Source organism: Schistocerca cancellata, chromosome 9, assembly GCF_023864275.1.
Source record: "Schistocerca cancellata isolate TAMUIC-IGC-003103 chromosome 9, iqSchCanc2.1, whole genome shotgun sequence".
Classification (NCBI taxonomy): Eukaryota; Metazoa; Arthropoda; class Insecta; order Orthoptera; family Acrididae; genus Schistocerca; species Schistocerca cancellata.
Genome location: NC_064634.1, coordinates 39138346 through 39154926, shown reverse-complemented (window position 1 = coordinate 39154926; position 16581 = coordinate 39138346). Strand labels below are relative to the sequence as shown.

The 16581-nt window shown below is 44.3% G+C and overlaps 2 protein-coding genes across 2 annotated transcripts; both read left to right on the top strand.

Moving 5' to 3' along the window:
* The first annotated feature begins 285 nt into the window (after nt 1-285).
* LOC126100593 (uncharacterized) lies at nt 286-14202 on the top strand. Its single transcript, XM_049911219.1, has 2 exons — nt 286-444; nt 13748-14202. Exons 1-2 carry the CDS (start codon nt 436-438, stop codon nt 14084-14086), a joined length of 348 nt encoding a protein of 115 aa, XP_049767176.1. The 5' UTR covers nt 286-435; the 3' UTR covers nt 14087-14202.
* A 259-nt stretch (nt 14203-14461) lies between these two features.
* Nucleotides 14462-16087, top strand: LOC126100592 (uncharacterized). Its single transcript, XM_049911218.1, has 2 exons — nt 14462-14576; nt 15258-16087. The coding sequence occupies exon 2, from the start codon at nt 15620-15622 to the stop codon at nt 16070-16072; it is 453 nt and encodes a 150-aa protein (XP_049767175.1). The 5' UTR covers nt 14462-14576; nt 15258-15619; the 3' UTR covers nt 16073-16087.
* Nucleotides 16088-16581: the final 494 nt, after the last annotated feature.

Sequence of the window (16581 nt, the reverse complement as noted above, 5' to 3'; positions counted from 1 at the left end):
GGCCAGTAGTGTATGTGCATTTCAGTAGTAACTGCTGGACTGAGTCAGTCTCCCCCTTAGCTGATTGCGAGTCCACGCGCGTCCTGCAGCGCAGTAGAGCTGTCTGGAGACGGTTACCACCGCGGGCCTGGCAGTGTTGAGCGAGCAGTTCGCGAGCTTCTTCCCTAGAGGGAGGGTACGTCTTTGTTTTGTCCTTGCGACGCCGTCAGCTGCGGCGGCGGCGGCCAGAAGCCGCTAAAGGCAGCCAGAGGCAGCTTCTGGAAGCGGCGACTCGCTCTTCTTGTTGGCACCGCCGGCCAGGTGGTGCAGCCACCCTGCCCTGCGGCTGGCCTTGAACTGGCTGCGCCAGGGCAGAGCGACCTATAAGTACACGGACGCGACCCCGGCGCCGGCAGTCAGTCCCTCAGCACCGACGACAAACCTATCTGCTCCGTCATGTTCAAGGTGAGTAGCAGCGCTTCAGGCCGCTCAGTGGAACAAAGGATTGCGTGCACTGATGAAAAATACGAAGTTTTTCTTGTTCATCGTATTTATTAACTGATTTTTTTTCCCAGTCGCTTTGCATTTAAAAACTCGATTGCTTATTGTTCAGCCGCCCTGATGGGATGCATGAATCAGTTGACAACCGCAAACTTGTGCTGTCTCATACAGCACCCAGGATATACAGGGTGGTCCATTGAACGTGACCGGGCCAAATCTCACACGAAATAAGCGTCAAACGAAAAAACTACAAAGAAGGAAACTTGTCTAGCTTTAAGGGGGAAACCAGATGGCACTATGGTTGGCCCGCTAGACGGCGCTGCCGTAGGTCAAATTGATGTCAACTGGGTTTTTTTAATTAGGAACCCCCATTTTTTATTACATATTCGTGTAGTTCGTAAAGAAATATGAATGAATGTTTTAATTGGAACAATTTATTCGCTTTGTGGTAGATGGTGCTGTGATAGTCACAAACATATGGCTCACAATTTTAGACGAACAGTTGGTAACAGGTAGGTTTTTTAAATTAAAATACAGAACGTAGGTACGTTTGAACATTTTATGTCGGTTGTTCCAATGTGAACTTATGCTATCCGAGAACGCATGCTGTTACAGCGTCATTAGCTGTAAATAACACATTAATGCAATAAATGCTCAAAATGACGTCCGTCAACCTCAATGCATTTGGCAATAGGTGCGACGAATTCCTCTCAACAGCGAGTAGTTCGCCTTCCGTAATATTAGCACATGCAATGACAATGAGCTGACGCATGTTGTCAGGCGTTCTCGGTTGATCACGATAGCAAATGTCCTTCAACTTTCCCCACAGAAAGAAATCCGGAGACGTCAGATCCGGTGAACGTGAGGGCTATGGTATGCTGCTTCGACGACCAATCCACCTGTCATGAAATATGTTGTTCAATACCGCTTCAACTGCACACGAGCTATATGCCAGATATCCATCATGTTGGAAGTACATCGTCATTTTGTCATGCAGTGAAACATCTTGTAGTAACATCGGTAGAACATTACGTTGGAAATCAGAATACATTACACCATTTAGATTGACATCGATAAAATGGGAGCCAATTAATCTTCCTCCCATAATGCCGCACCATACATTAACCCCCCCAAGGTCGCTGATGTTCCACTTGTCGCAGCCATCGTGGATTTTCCGTTGCCCTGTAGTCCATATTATGCCTGTTTACGTTACCGCTGTTGGTGAATGACGCTTCGTCGCTAAATACAACGCGTGCAAAAAGTCTGTCATCGTCGCGTAATTTCTCTTGTGCCCTGTGGCAGAACTGTGCACGACGTTCAAAGTCGTCGCCATGCAATTCCTGGTGCTTAGAAATATGGTATGGCTGCAGTCGATGTTGATGTAGCATTCTCAACACCGACGTTTTAGAGATTCCCGATTCTCGAGCAATTTGTCTGCTACTGATGTGCAGATTAGACGCGACAGCAGCTAGAACACCTACTTGGGCATCATCATTTGTTACTGGTCGTGGTTGACGTTTCACATGTGGCTGAACACTTCCTGTTTCCTTAAATAACGTAACTATGCGGCCAACGGTTCGGACACTTAGATAATGTCGTCCAGGATACCGAGCAGCATACATAGCACACGCCCGTTGGGCATTTTGATCACAATAGCCTTACATTAACACGATATCGACGTTTTCCACAATTGGTAAACGGTCCATCTTAACACGGGTAATGTATCATGAAGCAAGTGTCGTCCGTACTGACGGAATGTTACGTGATACCACGTACTTATACGTTTGTGACTATTACAGCGCCATCTATCACAAAGCCAAAAAGTGGTCCAACTAAAACATTCATATTTCTTTACGTACTACACGAATATGTAATAAAAATGGCGGTTCCTATTTAAAAAAACGCAGTTGATATCCGTTTGACCTATGGCAGCGCCATCTAACGGGCCAACCACAGCACCATCTGGTTTCTCCCTTCAAGCTAGACGAGTTTCGTTCTTTGTAGTTTTTTCGTTTGATGCTTATTTCGTGAGATATTTTCCCGGTCACTATCAATGGACCACACTGTAAATTTCTGATCTGATGGACAAACTATCTCCCGCTAACTAATTCTAGCCGACCTTCAGTGTCATACCCCATTCTACAGCCCCGTACTCTGTTGCCACTGAATTTTCGCATTCTTCTATCTTACAGCAACATATTTCAACATCCGGTGGCAAGGAGACATTAAACGCCGTCCATTAATCTGACTATAATTCGGCAAAAAAATCTACCCACCCTTCCAGCTGCTGGCGAATACTCCTTTTTCTTTCCGTTTTAGGGTGTTCTTCCTACCTCTCCTACCTTCACCCGTGCAACACACACACACACATATACATACACTTTCATCACTCAAGAAACATGCTTCTGCAACCTCCTCCTCATCTATTGCCTACTACCTCTTTACAAAGCCTTTTTTTCCTGTAAAAATCTCCTTCACCTGCTGCTCACACCTCATAAGTTAGTGGAGTGACCATTTCTCAAAACATCTACATCTACATCTACATCCATACTCCGCAAGCAACATCATGATATGTGGCGGAGGGTACTTTGAGTACCTCTATCGGTTCTCCCTTCTATTCCAGAGGAATAGTTCGTGGAAAGAAACAGTGTCGGTATGCCTCTGTGTGGGCTCTAATCTCTCTGATTTTATCCTCACGGTCTCTTCGCGAGATATATGTAGGAGGGAGCCATATACTGCTTGACTCCTCGGTGAATGTACGTTCTCGAAACTTCAACAAAAGCTCGTACCGAGCTACTGAGCGTCTCTCTTGCAGAGTTTTCCACTGCAGTTTATCTATCAACACGGTAACGCTTTCGCGATTACTGAATGATCCTATAACGAAGCGCGCTGTTCTCCGTTGGATCTTCTCTTTCTCTTCTATCAACCCTATCTGGTACGGACCCCACACCGGTGAGCACTATGCAATCAGTGGGCGAACAAGTGTACTGTAACCTACTTCCTTTGTTTTCTGACTGTGTTTCCTTACAATTCTTCCAATGAATCTCAGTCTGGCATGTGCTTCACTGACGATTAATTTTATGTGGTCATTCCATTTTAAGTCACGCCTAATGCCTACTCCCAGATATTTTATGGAATTAACTGCTTCCAGTGGCTGACCTGCTGTTTTGTAGCTAAATGATAAAGGATCTATCTTTCTGTGTATTCGCAGCACATTACACTTGTCTACATTGAGATGCAATTGCAATTCCCTGCACCATTCGTCAATTCGTTACAGATCCTCCTGCATATCAGCACAATTTTCCATTGTTACAACCTCTCGATATACCACAGCATCATCCGCAAAAGACCTCAGTGAACTTCCGATGTTATCCACAAGGTCATTAATGTATATTGTGAATAGCAACGGTTCTACGATACTCCCCTGCGGCACACCTCAAATCACTCTTACTTCGGTAGACTTCTCTCCATTGAGAGTGACATGCTGCGTTCTGTTATCTACGATCTCTTAAATCCAATCACACAATTGGTCTGACAGTCCACATGCTCTTACTTTGTTCATTAAACGAGAGTGGGGCACTGTATCAAACGTCTTGTGGAAGTCAAGAAACACGGCATCTACCTGGGAACCCGTGTGTATGGCCCTCTGAGTCTCGTGGACGAATAGTGCGAACTGGGTTTCACACGATCGTCTTTTTCGAAGCCCATGCTGATTACTACAGAGTAGGAAACGTCTGTTTTCAAATTTCTGTATTCTACTTAGTACCCTCAATGCATAATTAGGGGCCGTTATTTTATGAGTAAAGAAACACAATACTTCATTTTACTTTTAGTAGAACTAAGCATTCTAGCCTCTCTGCATCTGAGATTTGCGATTTCGCTTTTGCAGTGTGTAGCTGGAGTCAAGAAAAACAAATGTTAATCGCCATCTATTTCATGAGACGTCCAGTGTCGACGAAAACAGTACGTTCGTTTGCCACTACCAGCAAAATAATTATAAAGCGCAGTTGCGTGTACCGATCCGATAGAGCGGTCGCACATTAGGCCAGGGTTATGTTCGTCTTACCGATACGTATTAATAGAAACAGTAAAACACGAAGAACAACCCGTATGCCAGCAGTGACAGTCCTGGCCGTCACTGACTGCTACCACCGTGCAGTATCGCTGCTTAGTCGGTGCCAGAGTACTGGTTATTCTTCGGGTTTTACTCTTTCTGTTAATAGGTATCGATAAGGCGAACATCGCGCCAGATTAATATGCGAACGCTCTATCGAGTGGCCACGTAAAATTCGGCAGTAAAAATAATTTTGTTTGTAAAGTAAAAAAAAAAACCACGCCCACCATAGACACTCGGCGTCGCATGAATGACATGGTGAGCAGTACTTGTTTGGGCTGGCTCGAGCTACACTTTGCAATATTGCAAATACTAGAAGGTAATCCTTGTAATAAATACCACAGGGATTACCTTCTGTGTATTTTGATGTAAACCATCCATATTCTCTGGTGACTCGTTGCATCGTAATGACGCGTTTGCGATTTATTCCGTTTGTTATCCCAGTTACCGTTGTGTCTGTTCAAAAATATTCAAATGTGTGTGAAATCTTATGGGACTGAACTGCTAAGGTCATCAGTCCCTAAGCTTACACACTACTTAACCTAAATTATCCTAAGGACAAACACACACACCCATGTCCGAGGGAGGACTCGAACCTCCGCCGGGACCAGCCGCACAGTCCATGACTGCAGCGCCCAAGACCGCTCGGCTAATCCCGCGCGGCCTTTGTGTCTGTGAAAATGCCTTCAGGACAGTCAAATAGCCAGCGGTTTCTTCTATTCTGATACGAGAGTGTCCGGTTTCCTGTAGTCACCCATAAACAGATACAGAAGTATCGTGTTGGGTTTCAAATCACTGCAGAAACAGCTCAGCATGGCATCGTTGTGCAGTTGTTGCACTGCATTCAGCGAAGCCACACAAGAGGTGCGTACTGAACAACGCTTGATAACTAAACCTATCCGTACTGCAGTGTCTTAGCGTCAACCGATAACCAACACTACCGGAAAACTATCCCGAGACAGAGCTGAAAAGTACTTAATGTAAGCTTGAAGGCGAGAAGTAAAGTTGACACTGCATTTGTCAACAACAACTACCGCGCGTGAATGGAACAAGTCTGAATCCAAAAAAGACAGAGTGTATAGCTGCACGCAGTTCGTGTCACTGTGCCAACATATACAACAAATTAAAGCTCGTTAACGTAACTAGTGAAGTGGAAACACTAATGGCGTTGTAAAAGCCTTAAAATAAACGGGACGCATTTCACTTATTGACTTCCCACCTTTGATAGTTATGCCGATACCTACTATAGTAGTGTGAAACTCTTACGCACTTCATTACACGCTATCTACTTTGATGTGTGGAACATATGCATAATAGTTTTTATTGGAACGTAGTCTGATAATGCCAAAGGGGTCGAAATGAGCTGATTGCTTAGAAGAGAAATAGAAAGATTATTTACAGAATAAAAGAAGACAGCCAAAGCAAGAAAGTGACTTCCTTTTAAAAAGGTGTTCTCATGAAAAATACACCTGCGAATATGTTACGCAATCCAACACACTTCATAGCTCATGGGAGATGGTTCTTCACATTGAAATTAGCCACTCTCTGGCCTTTGCCGTTAATAGAGCACAGTGACCATGAAAACCCAAGGAAATTCTGGTCTTACGCAAAATCGGTAAGCGGGTCGAAGGCTTCCATCCAGTCACTCACTGATCAGTCTGGCCTGGCAACGGAAGACAGCAAAACGAAAGCTGAAATTTTAAATTTAGCATTTGAGAAATCTTTCACGCAGGAGGATCGTACAAACATACCGCCGTTTGAGTCTCGTACCAATTCCCGTATGGAGGACATAGTGATAGACATCCCTGGGGTTGTGAAGCAGCTGAATGGGTTGGAAATAAATAAATCGCCAGATCCTGATGGGATTCCAATTCGGTTTTACAGAGAGTGCTCCACTGCATTGGCTCCTTACTTAGCTTGCATTTATCGCGAATCTCTCGCCCAACGTAAAGTCCCGAGCGACTGGAAAAAAGCGCAGGTGACGCCTGTATATAAGAAGGGTAGAAGGACGGATCCTCAAAATTACAGACCAATATGCTTAACATCGGTTTGTTGCAGGATTCTCGAACATATTCTCAGTTCGAATATAATGAATTTCCTTGAGACAGAGAAGTTGATGCCCATGCATCAGCACGGCTTCAGAAAGCATCGCTCCTCCGAAACGCAACTCGCCCTTTTCTCACATGATATCTTGCGAACCATGGACGAAGGGTATCAGACGGATGCCATATTCCTTGACTTTCGGAAAACGTTTGACTCGGTGCCCCACTACATACTCCTAGCTAAGGTACGAGCATATGGGATTGGTTCCCAAATATGTGAGTGGCTCGAAGACTTCTTAAGTAATAGAACCCAGTATGTTGTCTTCGATGGTGAGTGTTCATCGGAGGTTAGGGTATCATCTCGAGTGTCCCAGGGAAGTGTGGTAGGTCCGCTGTTATTTTATATCTACATAAATGATCTTTTGGATAGAGTGGATAGCAATGTGCGGCTGTTTGCTGATGATGCTGTGGTGTACGGGAAGGTGTCATTGAGTGACTGTAGGAGGATACAAGATGACTTGGACAGGATTTGTGATTGGTGTAAAGAATGGCAGCTAACTCTAAATATAGATAAATTAATGTAGATGAATAGGAAAAAGAATCCCGTAATGTTTGAATACTCCATTAGTAGTGTAGCACATGACACAGTCACGTCGATTAAATACACTCCTGGAAATGGAAAAAAGAACACATTGACACCGGTGTGTCAGACCCACCATACTTGCTCCGGACACTGCGAGAGGGCTGTACAAGCAATGATCACACGCACGGCACAGCGGACACACCAGGAACCGAGGTGTTGGCCGTCGAATGGCGCTAGCTGTGCAGCATTTGTGCACCGCCGCCGTCAGTGTCAGCCAGTTTGCCGTGGCATACGGAGCTCCATCGCAGTCTTTAACACTGGTAGCATGCCGCGACAGCGTGGACGTGAACCGTATGTGCAGTTGACGGACTTTGAGCGAGGGCGTATAGTGGGCATGCGGGAGGCCGGGTGGACGTACCGCCGTATTGCTCAACACGTGGGGCGTGAGGTCTCCACAGTACATCGATGTTGTCGCCAGCGGTCGGCGGAAGGTGCACGTGCCCGTCGACCTGGGACCGGACCGCAGCGATGCACGGATGCACGCCAAGACCGTAGGATCCTACGCAGTGCCGTAGGGGACCGCACCGCCACTTCCCAGCAAATTAGGAACACTGTTGCTCCTGGGGTATCGGCGAGGACCATTCGCAACCGTCTCCATGAAGCTGGGCTACGGTCCCGCACACCGTTAGGCCGTCTTCCGCTCACGCCCGAACATCGTGCAGCCCGCCTCCAGTGGTGTCGCGACAGGCGTGAATGGAGGGACGAATGGAGGAACTCGGGTGGGAGTCTCTGGAGGAAAGGAGGCGTTCTTTTCGTGAATCGCTACTGAGGAAATTTAGAGAACCAGCATTTGAGGCTGACTGCAGTACAATTTTACTGCCGCCAACTTATATTTCGCGGAAAGACCACAAAGATAAGATACGAGAGATTACATTTTTCCCTCTTTCTGTTTGGGAGCGGAACAGGGAGAGAAGATGCTAGTTGTGGTACGAGGTACCCTCCGCCACGCACCGTATGGTGGATTGCGGAGTATGTATGTAGATGTAGATGTAGATGGTTATAGTTAAACTTTAGCTCCATGAGCCAGTGTAAACAGAAAAAGATTTACCGTATGGGTGTCCAACTTCTTGGAAATGATGGTCAGACTGTGCGCTGCTGGTTTTGCGTTTCTCGTAGTGTTAGTCATGACTTAAGGTTAAGCACGGTTGCTAGTAAAGAGACATAGCGCTGAAACGCAAGCATCAGTATGCGTTAAAGTTGCAAACGTCAACATGGTCCCGAACAACGTGAGCAGGTTTTCCACATAAAGTTTCTTTATCAAAACAATAGTTCTGCTTTGCGCAAATATCAACGCATTAAAGTAATACGCAGAGGTCCTCGTTCCTCACTGTGGATGTACATGATTCGGAATTTCGAATTAACTTCCGATTAGGGAATTTCGCTTGGGAGAGGTCGACGGCCAGCTACGCCACAAATTGAAGAATTTCAGTTACCATGGCTGAGAATGCTGGGCGCCATGTGCGATACTGAAGCCGTGCACGGCCTGTGTCACGACAGCTGAACATTTCCATGAGTGCTGCGAACGATTGTGAAATTATGTCTCTCGTGCGGATCCACGCTGTCGTGGATGCAGATACTCGTCACACTGAGAAATTTTTGCAACCTGAAACGTAAACATGGTACACAAGTAACAAATGTTACCCTCTCATATGGAAGCTAAAATGTGTTTCCCTCGACGGGTTATTCGTTATTTCTCTTCTGCATGTCCTTAAAAATACTTCTACGTAGTTTCATTGTCTTACGATGACTTGTTTTGCATAGGACCCTCTGAAGTAGTGGAAGTTAAATCATAACCACCCTGCAAGACGGTGGATTCGCTTTCATGAGAACTGCAGTTTGCACTCAACATATCGCTGAAGTTAAACTTTAATCATCTTTCCTTCATATTCGTTTGGGGTACAAAGACACGGGTAAATGTAGACAATCTTGTAGGTGGAGCAACCACAGCTATATGTATTCCTCTTGTATATTAATAACCGCTTCAGCTGTATTTTGGTAATTTATTACTGTACCACTACCGGTTTCGTGGCGTTAAAGCCACTTTTCAGGTGACATGTGATTAAAACATTAGAGCGGAAAATCTCGGGGTCTTTTTTCCCAACATTCGTCGTCCGACAAATACAAAACACGGATAAAAGACGGTATGTCGTGGATTAAATACTGCCAAAATTCAGCTGAAGCTGTTAATAGTACCCAAGACGGTTAAAAGTATTTGCACACAACATAACTATTCCTATCTTGTTCTCATGGTCCTTGCGTAAGATACACCATAGGTTCAACCGAAGATTGCACCGTCTTCCTTTGAATACCCGTTGCTCAAATGGCTTTTTCCTATTTTTCAGCATAAACGCCTGAGCGTCTGTAATATTTTCCTCTTTCTTATAGGGAGCTGTTTCGATGTTGCCACCGTGTATCAAAACTCCTTCGATATTACCTATCAGACCTCCTAGCACTGGCGTAGCATAGTAGAGAACATCACACCAGCAACTTGTACGCTCTTTCCCAAGAACTCCTATAACATGTCAAGTCTCCCCTTCGATTTTCATGATTTAGCAGCAGCGAAAAAGTTGCTGTACGTTACTTACATTTTAATGAATAAAAACAGTATCATTTCAGTTAGCTTTTGACGATTCCTGCCTTCTTTTGCACTGAATAAGTTAAAGACTTTCATGATGACACAGTCTGATTTAACAAAGTCCAGTTTTAACCAACCAATTTCGACACTTTTGTTTGCTAAGCGCCGTTCCCCTACAATGTTTTCGGTTTCATGTACAGAAAGCTGTAGTCCCGCAACGGGTCAAGTGTGTGGAAAATCCAAACGAATGAAAGCTAGATGTGATACGGCAAAAACTACAGAACATAGCGCTACAATCCATAGGAATATGACTCGGTGTACGATATGTTTAGTCTCACAGCCGAAGGGACAACCACTAGCTACACAAGATATATTGGAAGTTTATTTTTCTTCAACAAATGCATGATAGGATAACTGATAGTGTCAAGAATATGAATGTATAAAAGAGGAAGTCGTTCAATCACACTCTTACAAATAGAGAGATTCAGTTATATCTGTGAACTGATCACACCTGACAGGTCAGAAATGAATCTTCTGTATTTCACGGATTTTTAAGATTTTGCAACGCATTACACTCCATAAAAACCACTTATAAACAGCCTTAAATTACTCCAGCTGTCAGAGGTGGATCTGGGTTTGATTCGTGGCGTGACCAGGTAACTCTGCTTACTGCAAAGACTGACTGCCTATCTCTCAGCCTCGCGAGGACAAGTTCAAGAATTGCTAGCGACTTTGAATACAGATTACGGAACAAAACATCAGAATCGCTCACGCAACTCTGGTGTATCATGCCATTTTAACAATTTTTAGTTTCCTCTACGACGCCGTATTAAGACATGTAACGTATATTGTGGGCAGCACAAGAAGAAAAAAGAAATAAAAATTCAAATTCTCTAAAATTGCTCTGACTGTCTCATTCGGATTTCGTTTGTAACTTAAGTCAGAAGGTATATTACAAACCGTTCAATATTTTAGAGCCGCACCCTTCGATTTATCCAACATATATGTCTAATACTGCTCTGTTACCAGTTCCATAAAGTCGTATAGTCCTATGTATTCGATTACGCTTATGAGCGATGCAAACTCACTTGTAAATTTCTGAATGCAATAAAACTTAAAAAAAACAGGTAGGGGGGAGAGATATGATTTTTTTTGTCTGGTTCCATGTTAATGAATATAAATATACATATGTAACTACCAGAAAAACAGCTGAAGATGAACCTGAAAAGATTCGAAAACCGGTTTATGGAATAACAAATAACTATTCAAAAAAGAGACTGGTTGCAGTTTTACGAATTTACATTCAATTAATAGACACGGGTCCTAAAATATCCATTATGGATAAGCTTTATCTGCTTTTAATATGCACCGCGGAGGTTCGAGTCCTCCCTCGGGCATGGGTGTGTGTGTTGTCCTCAGCATAAATTAGTTTAAGTGAGATTAAGTATTGGGTAAGCTTAGGGACCGATGAACTCAGCAGTTTGGTCCCATAAGACTTTACCACAAATTTCCTGTTTTTTGCTTTAAATTTTTTTACGGAAATATAACAACACACAGAACTGGCTTCGAAACTGTGTTTTGTAGTGTGAATTCTGTGCTTAAAGCGTCAGAAATCAACATATTTTATTTTTGCAGTTACTTGTTAATATTTACTCGGCAATGAGTTTAAACGGCAATCTAAATTGTGTCCGAGTAGCAACCAAATTCGCACGCTGGCCTTATCCCATACAACCAAGCTTTCGTCTGAACTGTTGAAATACTCTAGGCTAACCTATGGTGTCGGATTCAAATGTACCTGTTCGCGAATCCACTAGTTCAGAAATGTGATTATAGAACATCTGATGTGGTTCAATAGATAGTCATCTCCAAAAACATTATTGTTTAGGAAAAGATACGAAAACTGTACTTCAATTGGAATGTACAGTGTAAAATGTGGTTGTTGGAATGTGGATACTTATTCGTTATTGTTGTTTCCCTCATACTTCTTAAGATATCAGATAACGAGCCACTTACGATGGCACTGAGTTGGACAGACTGGTTCAGGTAAAGCAGCCTAAATAAAGGATTTTTTTAAAATTACTTTTTTGTCCCGGAACATACTCTGTCTCTGTTGCAATCATTTACGCAACGAAAAAAATAAAATTTTAAGGAGTATCACACTTATAGGTAAATTTCTGGTCTTAGTTTTTCCACTTCTTCATTTTTGAGGATGTAAGTTGAGTATTAGATGATCTTAACTCCACTTTCTTTCCCACACACATTCTTTTAACGGCAATATTCATTTCCTCTGCTTTCTTTTGAGTTTCATTTATGACATTATTCGGCAAACTCATAATGTTGTTCTGCTTATTATTTTGTCATTATTATTGTTATTATTATAATTATTATTATTCCTTTTGCTCAGACCATTCTCGTCATTTGGTTTTAAGTTACTTCCTTCTTTTTTTCATCTTGAAAATTAAAAGTAGTGCTAAAGACTACCTCCATCTGACACACTTTTTAAAATGCATACATACATTCTCTTCCTTCTACTCATGTCCTGAGTTCTAGACAGCGCCTCCACTCCAGTCATGGCCTTTAAAGTACAGAATTACTTCCACTGAATTTCTGGTGGAATCGCTCCCATTGGAGTGTGGATATGTAAACTTCACCTTCACAACATATATTTATACAACTACATATAAGCCAATTTACTGAATTTCCCCTCGTACTGCTTCCACTCTGTTGCTTAGTTACAAACTCAATTTTCTTCTCACTCATTTTCTGGATTTCTGCTCGCACTATTCCCACCCTGTTGCTTAGTTACAAATTCCGTCTACCTCCCATACACATTTCCTGTTTTTCTGCTAGTTCTGTCTTCACTCTATTGCTTAATTACAAACTCCATTTTCTTCTCACTCATTTTCTGGCTTTCTGCTTGTACTATTCCCACCCTGTTGCATAGTTACAAATTCCATCTACTTCCCATACACATTTCCTGTATTTCTGCTAGTACTGCTTCCACTCTATTGCTTAGTTACAAACTCCATTTCCTTCTCACTCATTTTCTGGATTTTTGCTAGTACTATTGCCACCCTGTTGCTTATTACACAAATTTCATCTTCCTCCCATACACATTTCCTGTATTTCTGCTAGTACTGCTTCCACTCTATTGCTTAGTTAGAAACTCAATTTTCTTCTCACTCATTTTCTACATTTGTGCTTGTATTATTCGCACCCTGTTGCATAGTTACAAATTCCATCTACCTCCCATACACATTTCCTGTATCTCTGCTAGTACTGCTTCCACTCTGTTGCTTAGTTACAAACTCTATTTCCTTCTCACTCATTTTCTGGATTTTTGCTAGCACTATACCCACCCTCTTGCTTAGTTACAAATTCCATCTACCTCCCATACACATTCCCTGTATTTCTGCTAGTACTGCTTCCACTCTATTGCTTAGTTACAAACTCCATTTCCTTCTCACTCATTTTCTGGATTTGTACTTGTACTATTCCCTCCCTGTTGCATAGTTACAAATTCCATCTACCTCCCATACACATTTCCTGTTTTTCTGCTAGTACTGCTTCCACTCTATTGCTTAGTTATAAAATCAATTTTCTTGTCACTCATTTTCTGGATTTGTGCTTGTACTATCCCCACCCTCTTGCTTAGTTACAAATTCCATCTACCCCCCATACACATCCCCTGTATTTCTGCTAGTACTGCTTCTACTCTATTGCTTAGTTATAAACTCAATTTTCTTCTCACTCATTTTCTGGATTTGTGCTTGTACTATTCCCACCCTGTTGCTTAGTTACAAACTCCACCTGCCTCCCACACACATTTTATCTACTTGTCATTCGCATATCCCTGGTTTCTGCCGTACTGATCCTACTCACGCTGCCCACAGCTCGCCGCCCTCGCGCTGCTGGTGGTGGCCGCCGCCTCGGCGGTGCCGGTCATGGTGGAGGAGCACTCGTCGCAGATGGACCCGGGCACGGGCGCGGCCGTGACGTCGACGGTGATGCAGCAGCGCTCCGGCGGCAACTTCGCGTACGCGGTGCACGAGTCGCGGCAGTACCCTGGCCCGCTGGTGCCCGCGCCCCTCGTGCCCGCCGTGCAGGCGCCCGTCGTGCCGCTGCAGGTGCCCGGCCTGCAGTACGCGCTGCCGCAGGCCATCGTGCCCGGTGCCGCCGCCCCCGCTGTCATCGCCGCCCCGTACGGACACCTGCCCGTCCAGAAGATCTAGCCCGCTGACCGACGATGCCGTTCACCTGCTGCTGTCAACTGTCACTGCCTGCGTCTAAATTTAGTCTTGTACCCCAAACTTTTATGGCCTCAATAAATACACTCCTAGCACTACTACATCGAATTACTCACTCATTCATATCAGATGCTGGCACTGGCAGATTAATTATTTATTTGTTACTTCGCCGCTAAATATACTGGGGCAAACCATAATGGAAGATCCGGCCATTGCAGCTGAGCGGTTCTAGGCGCTGGAACCGCGCGACCGCTACGGTAGCAGGTTCGATTCCTGCCTCGGGCACGCATATGTGTGTTGTCCTTAGGTTAGTTAGATTTAAGTAGTTTTAAGTTCTAGGTGACTGATGATCTCCGATGTTAAGTCCCATAATGCTCGGAGCCATTTGGACCAAGTTCTAAATTCTAGGGGGCTGATGACCTTAGATGTTAAGTCCCATAATGCTCAGAGCCATTTGAACCATAATGGAAGTCAGGTGTAACACGTCCGTATTTTATGTATCCCGCTTGATCGGGATCTGAATAGCAGGCCAAATAAATTATTAATTAATGTGACCGTGTACCTAATGGGGCTGGCAATCGGAATGGACTGCTATGGAGTTGTTACATTCCATTTTGTCCTTCTCAAATGATGTAATAATGAAATGTCTGGTGACAAGAAGAACGCCAACACAGCTTCAGTAATCAAGACCTATATTCGTATCAAAAACACAAGAAAAAGGAGACAGCCACTACCTTCGTCATACACTTTTAATAACGGCTAATCTCAGCACAGGTTTCTTCGTTATTCAATATTCGTCACACGCTGATACAATCACTGCAATCCAACACTGCAATCCAACACTGCAAATCCAAAATAATGCCGGCGCGGTAGCCGCGAAATCAAAATAACGGCACAGAAATATTACTGATCACTCTCGTAATTATACTTTATCACTTTCCCGTATTATTCTAAACGCGGCGATAGCCACTCCCTTTGTCGGTAAACCTTGCATTACAACAATTGCTGGCTTCCGCACAGCTCGGCCCGCCACACGGCAACAAAACTGTAAAACTCTCCACTCAGTCTCGCAACACGACACACTAATCGATAGTTTGCCCTGTCCACCTGTGCCGAGTGCAAACCTACAGTAAGGGCCTACGGACCCCTTACACAGGACAAAGGAAAAAACAAAGTTGAAAATTTCACTCTTATTTTCTTGGTCACTAGTTTCGGATCCAAAACCCATCTTAAAGTCATCCAGACAGTCAAAATAGCATTTCCCAAAATGTAATAACCATATCTGGCAAGATAACAAACATAATGTTACGACAGATGGCCACTTGTTACGACTTCTGCACCTCTTGTTACGGCTTCTGCACCACTTGTTAGCAGCAGACACAGTGGCTGCAGCGAATACTGAGATGGCGTGGAGTTTTGCAATTATTTGTTGAACTTTCTTTACAATTTCTCCCTCGTCGTCGCTGCCCAGCCCTGCGGATCCCTCCGCCTGGCTGCTGCTGTGTAGATTCTCCGACAATGCGTGCAACGCGCACCACCACTGCTCCGCTGAAGTCAGGATGCCCTGTGGTTGAGGTGAACTCGTCGCCGCTCGGCAGCCGCGTCGCCGTGAGGTCAGCTGCCGACGCCTGCTGCACCGGCGGCTGGGAGGCCGTCAGTCGCGATGTCCGCGAGGTCCCGTTATGGACGGACCACGCGCCGTGGGGCCGGGATGCCGCGAAGTCCGGGCGTCAGTCCCCGGCGGCGCCTGTGACCGAGACCGCGCTGCGGCCGGTCCTGCTGGAAGTTCTCGCTGTAGTTAGTCAGCCACGGTGCCGACCTAACTCGGGTCGACCCCCAGAGCTGAGGTTGACATCTGGTGGTGAACGGATGACTCCTGTCAGCTGGAACAGACTTCCGGAATCGTCGACTACGAAGATTGAACATTTGGACATGGACCACATCTGTACTCAGATCCGAACTGCTTCCTAATTGCTTCTGTCCGTTGCTGCCTGAGCTCCACTATTTATTTCCCGCAGGAAGACTTTTTACCCTTCGTGGCAGCTTCTTGTTATTACTCCCGCAGTATATTGCAGCGTAACTTAGCGTACAGGTCTCACTTCCCTTACTCAGCACTCTCTCCAGGTAATATTTAACTTTCTACTGGTTTCCCAGTTTCTCATATGAAAGGTACAGATCTCTGTTTCTCGGGATGTGTCTTTAGGTGGTTATCAACATAATATCTGCTGAGACCTTCAATACCTGCTGTCAACTTCACCTCCACTTCCTCAAAGCTTTTATCTTGAGCTGCAGTTACTGTGTCATCTGAATTAATAAATGTTCTTCTTTAAGGACCGATTGGTTGATCGTTTGCGTTGATGTTGTACAGTAGGTGAGATCATTCTTCAAGTCCGGCAAAGGCTCATCTTATTATGTAGAGAGGCAATTAAACCTCCTCTTTTGCAGAAAACACTGGATACACTGTGTTAAACGAAGTCTTT